Source organism: Oratosquilla oratoria, chromosome 23 (genome assembly GCF_046742065.1).
Source record: "Oratosquilla oratoria isolate Oo_2021 chromosome 23, ASM4674206v1, whole genome shotgun sequence".
NCBI lineage: Eukaryota > Metazoa > Arthropoda > Malacostraca > Stomatopoda > Squillidae > Oratosquilla > Oratosquilla oratoria.
Window position 1 is genome coordinate 8235799 of NC_134799.1, and position 19464 is coordinate 8255262.

The window sequence follows — 19464 nt, forward strand, 5'->3', positions numbered from 1 at the left end:
GTTCATTTGTATGCTCAAAGTAAAATGAACATACTTGCATATGTACATACTCAAAAATTAATCTAAACATACAAACCAAAGGGCTTTTCCCCACTTGTAACTGGGATGGTTGAGTCAAAGCATACACCCACTCTACCTCACCCCACCTAAACAAATTATATAAATTTCTGCAGTCCATTTCTCATCATCAAATGGAGAGCATGTGCCAGTGGGTCACACTGCCTTGCTCACATGCTGATGCCATTCCCCAAGCAAGTACCCATTCCACACATCTCTCATCAGGATCAGTTTCCGTTCTAAAGCCATGAAATCTGTGGCATTCTTTTGTCTTCTCCCACTGAAGATTCTCTTATGGAGATCAATATCAGGGAAACAAACAGTATGCCAAGTAGCTAGAGCTGATGTTCATGAATTAAGCCGGTAACAGGGGTTTGACCAAACATCATGCAATCATTTGATACAAAATCATACAAGTGATATTCCATCAATCAATCAATCTATTGGCCTGGCTCTCTCTCAGGAGAACCATGACCCCAATTCAGTTTAAAAATCACTAAGAAATTTTATGCTACTGCCAGGAAAGAACAAGTGTTGGGCAGTGCAGTGCAAGGGGATCTATGTTCTGTATGGTGGCTGCATCTAGAATATCTGCAGTCTGGTGTGAGACAAATTCTGTGTTTGTACATTTACAATTTTAATACAGGGTGGCAACCTCTCTATAATTCTCTGAAGACACACTGTACTAAATACATCAAGATGCCTCTTTATATTAGGATTCATTGTCTATATCTCATAGCCATACAGCAAAACTGGAAACACGAACAACTTTAAGATAATATTATATTCTCTATCTTAGGAAGTTCTTATCATGGGCCAAGCCAATCTTGAAAGGATTTCCCGAGATGATCCATCAATGTTATGCACTACACAACCAAGGTATATAAAACTTTCAAAGATTTTAATATCCTCACTACATGCACAGACAGACTGCATTATATCATCCAGGAGTCCCCAAATGCCCTGACCTTCACCTTGGTCCAAGGGACCAGGAGTCCAACCAGGCTTGCCTTCCAGTATACTAACTCAAAAGGCTGCAACCAGGATCTCCAATGATTTCACAAGAAGTATATCATCACTGGCAATGACAAGGTATGTGATCTCAGTCCTGCCAGTGGATAAGCCACAATGACATTGACACACATGTCCAATACCCATGACATGCTGGTAATATAATGTGTTTGGGCAAGGATGCACCCAGAAAAAGCCTAGTACACCTCTATATTTCATAGCTTTCTCTTTCAGAACACTGGCTAGACATTAGGTCAACAATCCTCACAGGAATTCCATGGACCAGCATATCCCAGAGTACCCCACAGTGCACTGAATCAAATGCCTTTTGAAACCAACACAGACTACAAGCATAGGAACCTCACACCAACACATCACAAGAACATGTGCTAAGATCTGACTGGCAGCTGATTTACCAAGCACATACCCAGACTTTGCAAGCTGGGGAACTTGAGCAATTAGTAAACCCTTGTCAGCATCTGATGAGGAAACACTTTGATTGGCCCACTGAAAAATGCCATGCTGCAATTACTGTTGCACTCCAGCTGGTCCCTTTTCCCCTTCCAGAAAGAGACAATGTCTCCATATTCCAGTCAAGAAGGAATGGTACCAGATTACCAAATGGCACACAGCACAGCATGCAACCCATGGATCATGGCCTCACCTTTGGCTTTCAGTAACTTCACACCAATATTTCAAATGTCAGTTACATTTCCACCCTTCAATTGCCTCTCTAACCTCACTGAGAGGACAATTTTCATCAATCAGTGGATCAGCCATTGCCAGTCTCAAGCCTGGGAGAAAAAGGAGGAGGGTTGCCATGACAGGCCTTGCTAGCCAGAGGCGTAAAAAGTATTTTGCCCGTAAAATTTCATGACCACCTGAAGTAGTACTGGATCAGCAGTTGTCACCCAAAAATAAGCAAATGGACACTGGCTCTTTTGAGGGTTAACCATGTACAACTACTCAAAGTACTCAACCCATCAAGCTCTACACTTATCCATGGTTATCACAAGTTACCCATCACTTTGTTTATAACCTCTTCATCCATAATGATTTTCAGACACAAAATAAAGGAATGTATTACACCAACATCCAAACCACTAATCTCAAATTTGACATTCTCATTAAATAGTTTCAATGATTATTCATTTGTACAAAATCCAACTATAATATACATTGAAAACACTGAGTTATTTACCTCGTTCCTCCAAATCAAACTCTCATTTGAGGATACTTTGCGAGAACAACTCCTTATACCATTATACATGTCTAATTTTGTATGTATGGTAAACAAGTATAAAATATAAAACACCTTTCAATATGATAGTTAATAACAATAGACTTGTTGACCAGGATTGTTGTGTGCAGTTTATCCCATTTACACTACATACCTACTATAACCACACCCTAATATTTAGCTTACTCCCATCAACTGAATATCTTGTTGACCAAATAATCAATCAATAAATCTGTCCCAGGTTTCTTGGAGAAGACCCATAGCACTTGACCAAATAACATGCTGTTGTACAATGAATCACAAGACCCCCAAATACCAGAGTAATTTTTCACAAAAATAATCATCATTTATGTTGAATATAGATCAGAATTATCCAACATCATTACAGATTCTGCTTTTCTAACCACATCACCACTGCACTTTGTTCACTAAATATGACTTATAAAACTGATCTCCAATTCCACCAAAACATTCCAAAGAAATATTCACTAATGATTATCAGACAAAATTTAAACCCATCACCAAAATAACTTGTCAAACTACTGAATTTGTGGCACTTACCATCTGACATTCTACTTTCTCTAGAAGGTGTATTAGATCGTGTTGAGACAGCTGTCGAATCAATGGGTTTATTCATACTTTCTGCTAACCAGGAAGAATACTTTTCAGTCTGGTCCACTATAAAGCTTAATTGCTGATCCAAGGCCTTTTTCTTTTTCTCGTCCAATTGAGTATTCACTTTGTATTCAATAAGCTTTTCTACATTTGTCCAAAATGTCCTAATTTCTTTGGCAGCAAATGCAGCAATCTTTCTCAGTCTCATTTCCTTTTCCTTTTCTGCTTTTTGAGCCTGAACTGCCTTATCCTGGAAATACTTCTGCACCATTCTTGCACACTTTTTTGCTGCTGCTTTTTTCCATTTCCGCTCCTGTGCGAAGTCAGCACTCAACCAAACCATTTCTTCCAGTAAATAATCCCAGTGAGCTTTAGGTCTGGGCGGTTCTTGCACCTTTGCTAGTCGCTTTTCACTCCACAAACCTTCTTTTCTAAGTGCAGCAATACGCTGCATCACATAAGCTTCCTGCTTTGCTTTCTCAACCATCTGGTCCTGCTGCGATGCAGTGCTGCCACTGTCATTACTTGATGTCTTCTGTTTCACACTGCTACCACCACTCACCACCAAACCTTTGCTGGGCTTCCCAGGGGATGTCATTCCTTTACTGGCAGATGAATTTGAGGATTTTTGGGGAGTTGTATTTCCTTGAATATTTTCAGTCTTTATAAGTTGACTACCGGAATGAAGTGGATGAGGATTCAGATGTGCAAATCTTGATTCTAGGCTGTCGTCGCCTTCTAATTTGTGCTGACGTGCATATTGAAGAAATTCTCTGGAAGGTCTTTTATTCCAGGCCTGATAATCCATTATATTGCCATCATTCTCTAAAAAGAACATTTCTGCAAGGTGTTCATTGTAATTTTCCTTAACACTGTCAAGTTTATTCTTTTTCCACTTAAGAAGAAGTTTCTTTAGGTCCTCTTTATCACTGGGCCTATCTTCAACTTTGATGCGTTTTGTCTGGGGTTCAAAGGAAGATGGTGGTGGCGGTCTCCGGGGGTATGGTGCTGGGTTGGGTGGGGCAGTGGATTCTGCCCATGAGTTGGCCCATGAGGACACGGGCGTGGAAGGATTGGTGTAGGAGTGTAAGTTCTTAGGGTCAGGAAGACGAACAACTTGTTCCCCTTCAGAGCTTACTCCTGAAGGGGTGGTGTTGCTGGCCTTGACTGGGCTCATCAGCTGCTTGATGAGCTGCGAGTCCTTCACACCCCCAACACTTCCAACGCTGGGGGCAAAGCCCTGTAACAAAAATATGCCAAGTATATGACCATTAGCATTCATGAAACTAGTACAATATGTTCTTCACATAAAGATATCTGCATTTTATGACTTTCTTTTTAATGCTTCAACCTAATATATATTTTACCTTTACACTTTTCACAAAACTTGAGCAACTGTAACTACAAAACTACTCACCCCAGCTAGAGTCTGACCAGAACTCACATCTTGAGATTCAGTACTTTCAACATTTTGAGGGCCTTCTTCATTGGCACTCATTTCATTAAGTTAATCCATACCTGAAATTTCAAAATTCAAAACATACATTACTCCAGTAAGTTTAATCAAGCTAAAGATTCAACCTCCCTCCAAAAAATAATATAAATTACATGCATCTTCAACATTTACATGTTGATTTATATCTATATTAATCCCTATCCTAGAAACAGCATACAACTTGAACTTGCATTAATACAACTGGTGCAAGACCTGTGTTATTTCTATGTTGCAAATTCTAATTAGTTTTTAGCACCAACAATTTAATGCCACCCCTTTCAATAATAAAATGCCAATACAGAATTGCTGGAAAACAATGAAGGGACAAAAGACGAAATAATAAATTTTGATACTTCTAACATGTTATCAAAGTTAAGGGGACCCCCCGCCCAAAATCTTTTTTTCTGAAGGATCTTGCTGATTTTTTCTGTGTGATATCTAGGTCTGAGGAAACCTTCACAGCATGAGTTTTATTCAGATCTGATGAGTTGTTTTTTATTTTTTAATAAAAAACGTAAAAAATACCATATTTTTGGACTTCTTTCAAATCCTATCTCCTCTTACAATTTTTATTCGATGTCTTTCATTTTACAGCAAAAGAATCTTCTACATATATAAAAAAAACAAAATAGAAAGATTTTTTTAATATCTTTGTTTAACGCCGAGGACAAAAAATATAAAAAAAATTATCGAAAAAAAAAAAAAAAAATTGACTTTGACATGTTATTAAAAAAAATTCTTTAACATATGCAAAAAAACTCTCTATTTTATTTTTTGTCATTTATCTAGCTATTAATAGAGACCTCATATGCAAAAATCGGTTGAAAATTGAGGGAGGAGATAGACTTTGAGTATCAAAAACTTACATTTTTCAGAAATGAGTGTTAAAGTTTTTTTTTCCTTAGTTTGACTAAATTTTACATTGGACCTCCTAAGACCCATTGAAAACAGGTTCCATTGTATTTTCATGATGATTTTGCATCTTTCAAGTAACTCAGGCACTTTGTACCCTCCTACAGTGTAGGATATTATTCACTCAAAGTGAGGGTCTCATAAGCCGCCACCTCACTCTTTGTCGCAAAGTTTGAGTTCTTGGTCTAGAATGACCCAGCAAGGTAGTCTGATTGCTGGGATTCAGCTCTCTTTCTTTTCTTGGGTTTCCTTTCTGGTGTTGGAACAGGCTCTTGCTGCATCAGGGACATCACTGTGAGGTTTGAGACTCTAAACCCAAGGTGTTGCAACAAGGAGGCATCCTTGTAACCACTTGTTAGCAAACAGTTGTTTGCGTAGAGACAACTTGTCTGATATAGGTGTAGAGGACAGAGGATCAGGTGCTGAGGATGTGGATGTAGAGGGAAGGGAGAGAGCTGCTGGAGGGAGTACTAGTGGTGGTGGCGGAGGTGGTGATAACAAAGTTGATGCTGGGGTTCTTTCTTTCTCCCCTTGAGTTGCTAATGTAGACGTTCTTATCTTCTGTAAGTGTGCCTTTTGTTTGGATAGCTTAGGCATGGCTAATATCTTCAAATATCTCTTCACTGAAAAATAGATGCGAATTTCACACGGCAAATTAGTGAATGCGGCAAGCTAACGTGTACATGTCCTTTACTTTGTAAGGCTCAGGCCACTGCCTGTCGTGCAGGCTGAACTTCCTCACACCACATACTCACGTGCATGCCGGACGTAAGAGAAAACTTTATGAGTGTATCAAATGCAAAAAAAAATAGGGTAAAATATGGTCAAAACGTATGTAAACAATGGTCGTGCGCAGCATGTGGCTGCCGGGGGGAGGGAGGGTAGGCCCTTTAAACCCTTTAAAAATGGCAGTACGATAAAAACACTTTACCAGCATCTAGAGCAAGATCCCTACTATGTATTTATGCAATTAAAAAAAAAATCTAATTTTTCTTAAATCTGGGGGCGGGGGGTCCCCTTAATATTCCTCTACCCCCATAATCTTCAACCTACAGACTGACACTTATATGTCACATACCAAGGGGTTTTTCCCTCTTGAGAGGTAGGCATATACACACCCCCACCCATTCCACTCCCATCCACCACCCTTTCCTCTCTCTCACCTTAGCTCCTCATGGATGACAGGTTACTCCTGTATCCCATCCAGTGCCTTGGATCAGAAGCAATGCAGCAAGGCACAGCACAATCACAGCAAGAATACTTCACTTAACAGGCAATCACCCACCCCCTTCCTCTCTCTGCTTCCACACCCAGAAAAAAATAGACAGGAAGAAATTCCTTCGGGCTCTGTCAAAATATTCACACATAACCACTCCCTAACACCCCATCTTCCACCCACTCCCTTCCTTGCATATCACAGTATCATCTACACACAGCCATTCTCTACTCACAGTTATCTCCCACCTCCCTTGCTCAACACATATCCCCCTCCTGATCAATACCAGTGTCACCCCATCCATCCGTATATGCAACAAAACACATACAGCCACATAGTGACAGTTCTACCCCCTTCACATTCTGACATCCCCAAACCTGAATAAAATCTGTACATCATCAAAGGAAAAGCATTCCTCTAGTCTTGGTATTTGATGCAGTAACTTAATATAGGCAGAACCCCACATGGGAAACAGATTGCTTAAGTTTTATGCAGCAAAATTTAAAATCCATCACAAGCACTGACTTGAACAAGAGAATGGAATTCACAATGCGGTCATCCAGCCTCTTCTGGTAGCTTAGAAGTGCTGGGTGGTGACCACACTGCAGTCTGGCCAAGTGGACTCATTATACACAATCATGCACGCAAACAACACAACATACGCTCTATAAAGGATTTGTGGGAAAACCCAGTTTCGGCTATGGCATTCCTTGGGGAGACGGGACTGCTCGGACAGACAGTCTAGGGAACGACAACAACAACAAGAGAATGGAACTAAAAACAGTCTTCAAGCAGTTCATTATGAACCAACCTCAACTACATTTCCACAGCATGGTTCCCAATAATTGGTAAGACAAATGCAAACTTACCAACATTACTGACAAGCTATATGAGTAACAACTGAATTCACCAAAACCAACACAACTGGACACCTCCACACAGAAACAAAACATTCTCTCCATAGAACACCATAGGAAAATGACAGGAACAAAATTCTATCCCACAACCCTGACACAACACACCCATCTCACTATTTCTCTCAACCACTATCAGCAGAACATTAAAAAACAGCAATAGCATACTACATACATATATGAAAGGCTTTTTCCCCCTTACAAGGGAGGTAGCCAAAAAACAATGGCATAAAATTTACTCCTACCCATTCCATCCTCACATACTCCACTCCCTCCCTCCCTCCTTGTCTTGGCTCCTCCTGGATGACAGGTCATCCCTGCATCTCGCCCGATGCCCTGGGTCAAAAGCAGTGTTGCAAAATGCAGCACATCCAGAGCAAGGCCACTTCCATTAAATCAGTGACCCCCCCCCTCCAATATTTACAACAATCCACCAATAATACCTCCAAAGAGAAGGTGACTTGATTACTGTGGTTAGGTTACTACATTGATATAAGAGACCTTTTGATTAAGAATGAGATGGCTGAAAGGTCACAAGAACAAATGGAAAAACTGTCTAAAGAATGAAGAATTTTTTTCTATAAAAGTTCATTAATATTTGGAACAGCTTAGTAAATGATAGTCTATCTTGAAATAATACACAAATTTAAACCTTAATTATGATAACTGTATGCCACATCACATTATTTTGCTCATATCTACTTTCAGCTTTCTACTCTCACATACCCTCTCAAACTCTACCACCATACCTCAGACACAGCCACAAACAACAACTGGCTCACCTTGAACTTCCTTCCACTTTCAATTACCATCACCCTCACATAAACCACCTGTACCACTCCATGTACATGTTGAACAACCATGGTGACATTACATAACCCTGACACAGCCAGACATTCACTACAAACCACTATATTCCTTACACTAACACAAGCTCTATTGTTCATGCTCTATTGTCCCCTACCCCCCTCCCAATGCCTCCATTCCCTGTAGGAAGACAATGCAGTGACCCAAAACAATTACATCTTAGGTATAAAAAGACTATACTGTGGAGTCCCTCAAGGTGCAATACTTCTGCCATTACTTTTCAACCTCTTCATGAGTGATCTACTAATTCCTGAACCAAGACCAAACATAAAAAAGGGGTTCAGAAATAGCATAAAGGGAGCTTCACTCCAGAAATCAACAGTAACTCTGCTCACCCCAGACACACACACACACACATATATATATATATATATATATATACACACACACACACACCAAGAGCTTTTTCCCCTTTACAAGGGATAGCCAAAGTCAGAAGGCATAATTCCACTCCCACCCATTCCACCCCTCCCTCCAAACCTCTCACTTTGTCTCCTCCTAAATGACGGGTCATCCTTGCATCTCACCCACCATCCTAGGTCAGAGGCAATGCAGCAAGACAACTTCATTTAATTAGCAACACCCCCACCTCCATCCCCTAATATAGTAACACCAAGGGCAGGGAGAAATCCCTTCAGCCTGCATCAAAATATCATTCATAAATAACTACTCCCTAAAACCCCCTATTCCTCATCCACTCCCTGCCATTCATCACATTATCATCCATACACAGCCATTCTCCACTCACTCCTATCTTCTGCTTTCTCCCTTCCTTAACAGACATCCCCCTCTTGCTCAATGCCCCTTTTACACAATCCATCCATTTCATACTGTCATCCCCTCATGTTCACTCCGTCCACCTCTGCCTTCCATGTTTTTTCACAAATCTTTATTCACTCATTCTTTCCAACTGTCCAAACCATCCCAATACACTTTCATCAACTATTACCCATCCCCTTTTTCACCCCTGCTCTCCTCCTCATCTCAATGTTTCTCACTCCATCCCACCTTGTAACCCCTACCATATTTCTTAGACATTTCATTTCAAACACATTTAAACTCTTCATCTCTTCTCTATGTTCCATGTCTGTCCCATACAGTGTTGTCGGTACAATCACCCATTCATACAATCTCCTCTTAGCATCCACTCCCATTCACCCCAGACAACCATTAAAAATAAATAAATAAAATCAACAGTGAAGCTGAATGGCCATTGGACAGGAACACACAAAAAAAAGGTCTCAAATTTCATAACCATGACAATCAGCTAACATATCAATGACTTGTCACTGAAGATTAATGAAACATTGAAAACCATCACTAGACCAGATTTTGGGAAACAAAAAGAAACCACTAACCATCTATAAACAATTCATAAGAACCATTACACAGTATGGTTTCAACAATCAGTAAACCAAACAATGGACTTAGAAGCACTTCAGAATGGAGCTCAGAGTAATAACAGGATGCAATAAAACCACCCCCACAGGAAACCTACACTCAAGAATCAAAATCTTCCCAACAGAACATCTTATGAAAATGACAGAAGCACAACTCTACACCAAAACCCTGAGCACAACACATCTACCACAACCTACCATTCACACCGCACATCCACAGAGAATTCACAACCTGATAAGCCCTTCAAGAAAGACCACCAAACTCAAAATAGTAATAAAACCCCTAAATACAAGTCCCAGAGAAATCAATTTCCAAAAAACAATGTGAAATATAAAGATGAAAAATGAAAAAAAATGTGGAAGCTTGGAAGACTTGAAATCTTATGAGGAAATGTTATTTTTTTTCCAATGTAGGACACTATTTGTAGCAAACTTTTTCCATCTGCATGTTCCATAAGGAAAGAAACATGCTGAAAATAATCTATCCATTTAATATATCCAGTTCCAAATTTTATATCATACTGGTTTAATATTTTCATATATTTCAACATATGAAGTTATAAAAACAGGTAGGTTGTTCTTATCCCAGATCAAGTGTTGACTATCTTTATCTTCCAATGTTATTTTTATGTTCAAATACAACTTAACATGGGGATATGGATTATTTGTGTTTTATCAGAAATACAGTAAAACCTTTTCAGTTTTAATCTTGCACTACAGAAATTAAGGTAGCCAAAAGTGGGTCCAACTGCCTTACATATATCCTATCACTTCAAGGCTCTTTTTTTTTTAATGTTATTTTTGAGTGGGAACATGACCCTATTTGACTGATAAACTCATCTTTAATTGGCTCAAAATTGTTTGGCACTAAAATCATAACAGAATTATAATTATGATCATGTTCTTCAAAAGGTTGAGTTAATACCGACCACATCTTGTTTGAAGAGCTAGTTTTAATTGCTGAATTAACATGACAAAAGGACCTGCCAAGTGACACATTACTTCCACTCTGTTCATCCTAGAACAAGATGTGGTGTCCCCACCCACCCCTACCCCCAGTTGTGATGAAGGGATGTTCCATTGCACAAAATCCTTGCACATGTCAATCTATAGTACTGTTTTCTGAGGCATTTGACAGTATGAAACAGTTATCACTGTTATTCACTGAAATTGATGCAGTAAACATGGACCTGGCACACTGAAGGACTAAAAATCTTCCATACACTCATATTACACTTGATATATCATTGTAATTATGTGGCATATTTTACTGATGTTTCTATCCTTGCAGACAATCATGCCATTGCTGTCCATTATACCACAATTCATACATTGGTTTAGTTAGATGACAGCACTTGTAGTTTAATCAATAGTCCTGTTTTCCATACAAAGTTGTGGAGATGATATAGGTATTGGCATTATGTCATCCAGGATTTTGTGCAGTCTATTTGAGGGATAAATGACAGTAGGTGGTTATTGAAGGGTGTTGTACAAGTTGAACATTTTAGTAGTATGGGTAATATTGTCAGGGGAGCATTTACACTGGCATATGGTGGAGTCCCTTCCTGTCATCACATGGTCATGTGTGATGCCTTTAGACACTTTATTTTGAATGCATCCTATGAAATACAAAGTCATGCACTCCCCTTATGCAATAATTCATACAACCAAGATTATTACATACAGATCTTTGGGTGTGGTATGCAACCCAATGTTTTTACCCTGGCACTTTCATAGAAAACTAAAGTCATTGTTTCAAGTTATCACATACTTCCCTAAGGTCTTTAGAAGTCTTTCTCTGCATATTGTCTAAACAGCTAGGCTTTCATGGTTGTCTTTGACTTTGTCACTTGGCCACCACATTTACCAGTTTTTGGACTAGCCTGGTCATTACAACAACCTTCCCACTGTCATCTTACAACTTTGCATTATATCAAGTTCCTTTAATATTACAACCTCAAGTATACTCCATCCCTCCCTAGTACAAAACTCAAGCCCTAAAACCATCCTCTTGCAAATCATACCTAATTGCCTGCCATATGTAGGGACTTGATTTCTAATTTTTTCTCGCCTGTGTTGGTGCTATTTCAGTTTAATTAATGCAAATATATTTTTAATCTTCTTTTTTAGCATTAGAAAGATCTACTTTTTCTATAGAATGGTTATGTTAGGTTATATTAAGTTAGGAGCTACTTCACAAAGTTTCACATTAAATATCTATGTTTGCACCATTCTGGAACTTTACCCATGACAGAGTTGATAACCTGGTGAGATGAGCTCACTATAGTAACCATGAATTATCTATAAGTCCACAATATCAGTGAAACACATTTGTAAAGATATTTACTACAGTCCACCTTGATACACAATGGATCAACATTTATCAATTTTACATTTGCTAACTGGCACAAGTTAGTTGAAGTGGAACTAAAAACTACTTCATATAATAATAATGACCATGTCTGTTTATATGAAAATTAGAATAAAACAAATTTGATGTTAGAGAATCTGTAATGCGAGTGCATTCTATAAGGCATAGGAACTTTCCTGTTATTGTCCCACCACTATTTTTTTTATTTTTCTGTTGTCTTTGATTTTGTTTATCTTAGGTTAGGTTAGGTTACTGCCCCACCTTTCTGTTTATCTTACCAACATTTTTTTTTTTTCAAAAAAAAACAAGCCTATAATATATAAATGTTTAATGCAATTCTTTCTGATATGGTTGCATTTTATCCACCTGCAGATTATTTTTTTTATAGTTTTTGTTTTCAGTATATTTTTCTAGAAAAGGTGTTCTTGATTTCAATACATTTATGTTGTTCAATACATTTATTTCATTACATTTTGGTGGTGGGGCAATAACAGGAAAGTTCCAAGGCATACATCTGAACCTGTAATATGTTGGTGTACAAATACAAACCAAAGCCTGACCCTCCATTGGGGGTGGAAAATAAACCCCAACTTGGAGAGTAAAGAATGTATCCTCAGATCTATTAAGTCTATCACAATATTAACACCTGTTCCTAATATGTACATAATTGCAAGCAATATAAGAACCTGTTATTCAATTCATGTTATTCTTGACGGTAGCTCTTAAGCTACGTTGGACGCTACAAGAAAATGCAAACTGTCAGAACCATACGAACACTTAGATAATGGGTGACTTACTATACACGCCGAGACAACCATGATTACGGGAGGGGGGGGCACAAACATAAAAAATATATATCTGCACAAACCTTTTAATATGTAGTGTTTCGTTTGATGTACTTTTAATAAGTACAGCAATGATTTTCAAAAATTTCAATAAGTGCATTTTATACGATTATACGAACCCATATTTGGTTTCTCTCAACTTCATGAAAGTACAAATTCCGTAACCCACTGTAGCCTTTAAATGAAAGTTACAAAATTATCTTACCATTTCTTGCATGAGACTTTACTTTTTTTTAAATGAAACTCCAAAAAAATTATTACATAGAAATTCCTCTCGAAATCCTGAACCCTTCTCGGCTGTCAACATTGCGCCTAGTAAACAAAGAAAAACTTTCATTGGAACGATCTATTTCTCAATTTCTTTTACATGTATTTTCTTGTGTAAAATTCCAAAGCTCATTTTATACGTTTTTCATTTTGTTCGCGAAAAAGTAGCTAAACTGAGGTAAAAGACAATTCGTGGAAAACTATACACTCATTCCTCAAGCACTTTATCGTGTGTCTAACACTACCACTGTCATGCACATGCATAATTCTAATTCACATATAGAATTGTTATATATTGATATGTAATCCCACAGTACTTTAAATCACCACATTAATTTTCTATAGTGAAAAGCTGGCTTAAATCTGCTCGACGGGTAAGTCCCAAGATAATGAATGATTCTTCTTTGATTGATCATTGCAAACCTCACAGTCGTTCTTCTGCATGTATGCCACAATGCATGCCAGTTGAAAAAGGAAATTGTCTGGGGGCATCATGGTACCCATGACATTCCTTTTATTATGCTTCTTGTACCAACCAGCTCCAAGGTAACGTGCATGTGCAAATATTCACAGCATATTCCAACTGTTGATAACATTTTTAATCTGAGTTTTCTTGTGAATGTCTTCTTTTGTCAAATCTGAAAAACCCTGGGTGCGAACCCAAATCCCCCTGCTGGGAGTGCCGGCCCGCGCTACTCAAGCAGCGTACGATGACAACTCTCAACAAAGTACGCTTTAAGTTTTGTAAACACACGCTACCCTATCCGAGTGTATGACAATGGGATTCACAGTGCCATCAATTATTACTGGGATTCCAACATTACCCCAAATACTTTTAATGGTATTTAATTGTGCTGCGCAGCCTCAGCCAACGCTCTGCGCACCCGCCATCTTGGACAAAGCAAACATAGACAGGAACTCACCAAAAACAATCACAATTTATTCCACTTTTTCAAAACCATCCGTATTTCAACTTGGGGCCATTTTGTTTCTCGTACTGTGAATAAAGTTTTTTAACCTAACTGTATATGGCTGCACTAACATCACTTTCAGTCTTTCGAATTATATCACACATCCCACAATTCACCTCCGTTTGCTCTCCACAAATGCAGCCCGTGAGTAGCGATTGATTTCCGCGCATGACGTCACACACTGCTTATACTGCGTCCGCCAGGGCGCGGGAGTGGCTCAAAGAAAACGAGTGGGACTGACCATAATATTTTGTTTCCCTACATAAATAATATTGTGTGTATATGGTTTTTAAATTTTGATTCATATCTATGTGTAAATAGTAAATAAATAAGATGCACAGGAATTAATGTGTCAAATAATTTTCTGTGCGAAAGAATAATGTTTTTAGGTAAAGGGCTACAAATATCTTACATAAGATGTACGTGAGTTTGTATACATATAAACCGAAGTAAGCCATTCATTGAAGTGTGTTTTATTAATTGTGGAGACCTTCTGTTGGGGCGCTAGGTGAATGATATCAAAAAGATAACCTCAGGTTCACTCCCGTCTTAAATAAAAGAAAACTTGTCTGTTTTTCCAGTTAATAGTGGGATTAATATTGTGACGATACACAAATGGAATAGATGTTCTTCTGAGATTAGACAAAGAAAGAATATATAAAGCACCTCGAGGGTGCCCTAAACTGACCCGACTCGAGCCGGGTCAGTTTCATCGGGATGAAACAAAGAACTTAACTTGATAGAAATGGAATCGGTTTCATAGTCACAAACCCACATCAACATAAACAAATTGCAAGTATATTCAACATAGTACGGATTGATATCAGTATTTCAAATATACAGTTCAATTATTAGATAAATGCATACTAGGATTCTACCTGTAGACAAGACATATGACCGGAGCTTGGAGTGGAAAATGGAATGCAATGTGGATGCAACATTTTGGAAATATATAAAAGTAAGAGACATACATGGAGAAATGGACGGGTGATACTAAAGCGAAGGAGGAAAGGGCTTGGGAATATAATTTGTCAAAAATATTAAGAGGGTAATGGGAGAGACATACAGGCAATAGAATAACATGAAAATGTCATTTACCTACATAGACGAAATTGATGAAGAAAAAATATTTAAAAGGAAGAATAAACCTAATCTGCGGTTTTGGTGCTCCAGCACGAAAACAAATTTGTATGGAATGCAAAGAAAATACAAGGGGCGGAGGGAAAAATGTATCGGATGAACACGCATAATCCAGACTACTTGAAGAAAAAAAATTCCCAAGATTTTTAATCAGATTAGCATAGCTCAACGAATCAATTTCTTTACTCACACATGGTGCAGTATGGAGGTTATGAATCAAATAATGTGAATATATGGAAATGGGTGGAGATACCCTTCCTATACCTCGTCCCAACCCCGAAATTGCCGTTGTGAAACAAGATGGTGGGTTGCTACAAGGCAGAAAAATAATAGATAAATAAATAAATAATCAAGAAATAAAATAAATAACAAGACCAGCCTAAGAGGGATCCATATATTCTGCAAGAGGAGAACAAAAATCCAGGAAAAAAAATTATTCCCACTCCAGCCGAGATCATGCAAAGAAAGATTAGGCAAGTTGGGCGTGCCTACACGCTGAGCTAAAACTACGAAACGCCTAGGCGAGGTGGACAAAGAAGATCCATTAGGATGGAACGAAAGAGTATGAAAAGGACTCAATAAAATCATGGGACGAATTTCTTAAAGACGTGATGCAATACATCTTTCCGTGTAGATACTTTTATTTCTGGAAGAAATTAAGGAAATCATTTCAGGCGGAGAACATGAAAGGAGCAAAGTTTGGTAATAGGAGACACCGAGACGAGACCCTATGAGCATAGATAAGCACCATATATATCGCATTAGGTAGTGGTATTGTCTTGGCCTGCTATCAAAACGGTTCCAATTGCAGCCCCTGCATCACAGTAATGTTAGCTTCACCCGTCCCCTTGAGCAGAGTACAAGTGTGTGTATGTGTGCGTTTGTAAGGGCACAGCATTAGCCATTAATCGGGCAATAAGTCCTGGGCTCTCATTCAGATGTTAATCACGAGTCTCGCACGTATTTTAGTATTATGTTTGATTACGAGCAAATTCAAAACTAAGAAATCCTCGTCGATTCCCCTGACGTACCAAACCTTCGTACTTACGAAAAATTCTGTCTGCCATCTCTAACCCCTGTATTAGTCCAGGTCTCCAGTTATTCTGGCAACACAGCCCGCCAGGGTGACTAGATTCAGCATAATCAAGCCAAAATGAGCATATCCCATACAACTGAGTTATATTAATAATGATATGGTAGAAACCGAATGTATAAAGATGAACAAATTATTTGTCATCATCTTTGCCAATCTAGCATAATTTCAGTTGCTGTCTAGCATGCTCACGCTTGAGAAATCAGATGATCCTGCACCCCACCTCTTTACTTCCCAGTGGCTCACACAACGCCACAACACCCCTCGATCTTGGACGCTCTGCAGTGCACTCCTTGACAGCTTTCATAGTTTCACGTTTGAGGGTGTCTTCAGGGCCCTCAAGGCTACCAAACACTTTAAACCTTTTTAAGATTGCTACGACAAACACCTGAACAGACACACAATCTCTGAGCTTCTCCAGATGAAATTCAGGTGGGTTACATCTCGGGAATCTTCGGGACTTAGTAATAATGTGAGCGTTGCAGCCATAAGTCTGTGATCTGTTTCAAAGAACTCAGGTATCCAGTAAAACCTGCAGCTTTATATGATACTCTAGCACAGCGTTTCTCAACCAGGGTTCCCCGGAACCCTAAGGTTCCACAAAAGGTCCCTAAGGGTTCCGCGAGAACAAGTGAGATAAGCTAATGAAGTATTATAAGCGTCAATATGAAGTTCATTTTAGTTAGTTAGAGGGCAGGATGGATAAGATGGGGGAGAGGGAGGGAGGGGAATTGGGGGTTTAGTGGAAGGAAAGAATGAAATGGAAGAAAGTAAGAGTTATGATAGATGTGGGGCAGACCACTTGCTCGGTTAAAGTTCATTTAGCATTATCAAATTTGACAAAGAAGTCTTAATTTTTCCTTAAAAACCAATTATTCCAAAATATATATACTATGATATTCACCACGTGAACTACAATGGAAACAAAATGAGAAAGGTATGGTATATGTTTTTTTTTTTGTTTTTTTTTTTGAGACATGCATTTTATTTTAAAGGTTACGCAAGGGTAAAAAGGTTAAGAAACGCTGCTTTAGCATGTAGTACCAAAATGTGATCGATCTCCTTTGTCACTCCTCCGGCATTACCATACTAAGTCCATTTATATGGCTCTCGTCACTAAAACCAGTAATACTCAACCTTCTGGTCTTTGCCACATTCAGAAAGAGTAAGCTGTTAATGTTCCTGGTTTCGGAGACATGGCGGAGCCAGGACACACTTCATAGACATCTGTGTCGGTGTCAACATCCGCACCAAAGTTACCCAAAACAACAAGTGTGTCAACTACAGAGTCACACTTGGCATAGAACATCACCGCTCCATTGATAATACAAATCGTTACTCGAGGAAGAGCATGGGGTGTGTTTAAGGTCACAGCATTGCCCATAAATCGAACACCATATGAGCTTTGTGTCCAAATCCGCGAGAATAATCGCTATCGATAACGAGTCCAACACGTGATGCAAGACCAAGGTGAATGATACACACGCTCGCACACGCGCGGGCGTACTCCTATAGTCTATTTACACGATGTAATGGAAGGTACAATAAGTTATGCCTTACAGATGGCAAAAATCAATAGAAAAATGAGAGATGAGGACTCTGGGTGGTTGCAGAAATCAGAGTATATATAAAAAAATTGACTGTGGATTTAGGTTTACTGTCTCCAAATTCTCTGATGATACTAAGCTGTGCAGAATGGCCAATTCGAATCAAACTGGATACTCAAAATATTTAAACAAACTAATGCGATGGTATCTAAAATAACTGATTATATTTAATCCAAGTATAAAGCTATGCACGTGGCAAATTTTCGATAACCAAAATAGACATTTCAAATTATTTTGATGCAATTGTCAGTGACGACCAGACATCTAAACATCGTATGCATGCATCAGAAAAATAACAGACAGAATACATTGCCAGAACAATATTTTGAATTCAAAAGCACAGCTGTCATCAACCAGATACATTGATCAATCTTGAAATATGGTATCCATATGGTTCCTAAAACTTATAACGACATTGAGAGATTCGAAGGAATAGCAGTAAGCCACTGATCCTATTAAAATAAAAACTTACCTAAACCGCTTGAAATTCTAACATTATACTCGATTCTAAAAAAGGGGGGGGAGGTATTACATACACACATATACCAAGGCTTTTTTCCCCCTTACAAGGGAGGTAGCCAAAAAAGGAAAATCATTCCCACCCATTCCATCCCTGAATACACTCCACACCCCTCCACCCTCCCTCTTATCTTAGCACCTCCTGGATGACGGGTCATCCCTGCACCTTGTCCACTGCCCTGGGTCAGAAGCAGTGTCGCAAGACACAGCACATCCACAGCAAGGCCGCTTCATTAAATCGGCGACCCCCCCTCTCCGTCCCCCCATGCATAAAAGGAGAAGACGGGGAGAAATCCCTTCGGGCTATGTCAAATTTTGCTCACACATACTACCTCACCCCCCATCCCCCCGTCCATTCCACCTCATGCATCACATCATCATCCATATACAACCATTCTCCATTCACCCCTGTCTTCTGTCCTCTCCCGTCCTTCCTCAACAGACATTCCCCTCTTCCCCAAATCCCCCTTTACCCCATCCATCCACCTCATCCTAGGACGTCCCCTCATGCTCACTCCCTCCACATCTGCCTTCCATATCTCTTCTACTAGTCTTTCTTCACTCATTCTTTCCATGTGCCCAAACCATCCTAATACTCTTTCATCAACCCTATCTACCAACTTCCTTTCCACCCCCATTCTCCTCCTCACCTCCTCATTTCTCACCCTATCTAGCCTAGTAACTCCCATCATACTTCTCAGACACCTCATCTCAAACACATTCAAACTCCTTCTCTCTTCCTCTCTTCCATGTTTCTGCCCCATACAGTGCTGTTGGCACAATCACTCCTTCATACAGTCTCCTCTTAGCATCCATTCCTTTATTAATTGTGAGAAATATTATACCATCATCGTTGACAATATATTGACATTAAATGTCAAACGGTCGAGAAACTATTGTCTCAGTTAACAGGACGTAGATTTA

The 19464-nt window shown here is 39.1% G+C and overlaps 1 protein-coding gene across 5 annotated transcripts in view; it reads right to left on the reverse strand.

Annotated features, from left to right (window-relative positions):
- The window catches only part of dom (domino helicase), an 83927-nt gene extending 69588 nt beyond the window's left edge, over positions 1–14339 (reverse strand). For 3 of the 5 annotated variants that reach the window (XM_076206656.1, XM_076206655.1, XM_076206652.1), the window contains exons 1-3: positions 14134–14339; positions 4341–4441; positions 2870–4163 (exon numbers count right to left, since the gene is read on the reverse strand). In XM_076206656.1, coding sequence (XP_076062771.1) covers positions 2870–4163; positions 4341–4421 — 1375 coding nt within the window. In that variant the 5' untranslated portion in view covers positions 4422–4441; positions 14134–14339. Of the gene's footprint in view, positions 1–2869; positions 4164–4340; positions 4442–12966; positions 13117–14133 lie in introns of those variants that run through there. The other 2 variants (XM_076206653.1, XM_076206654.1) reach the window with 2 other exon arrangements.
- Between the last annotated feature and the right edge of the window lie 5125 nt (positions 14340–19464).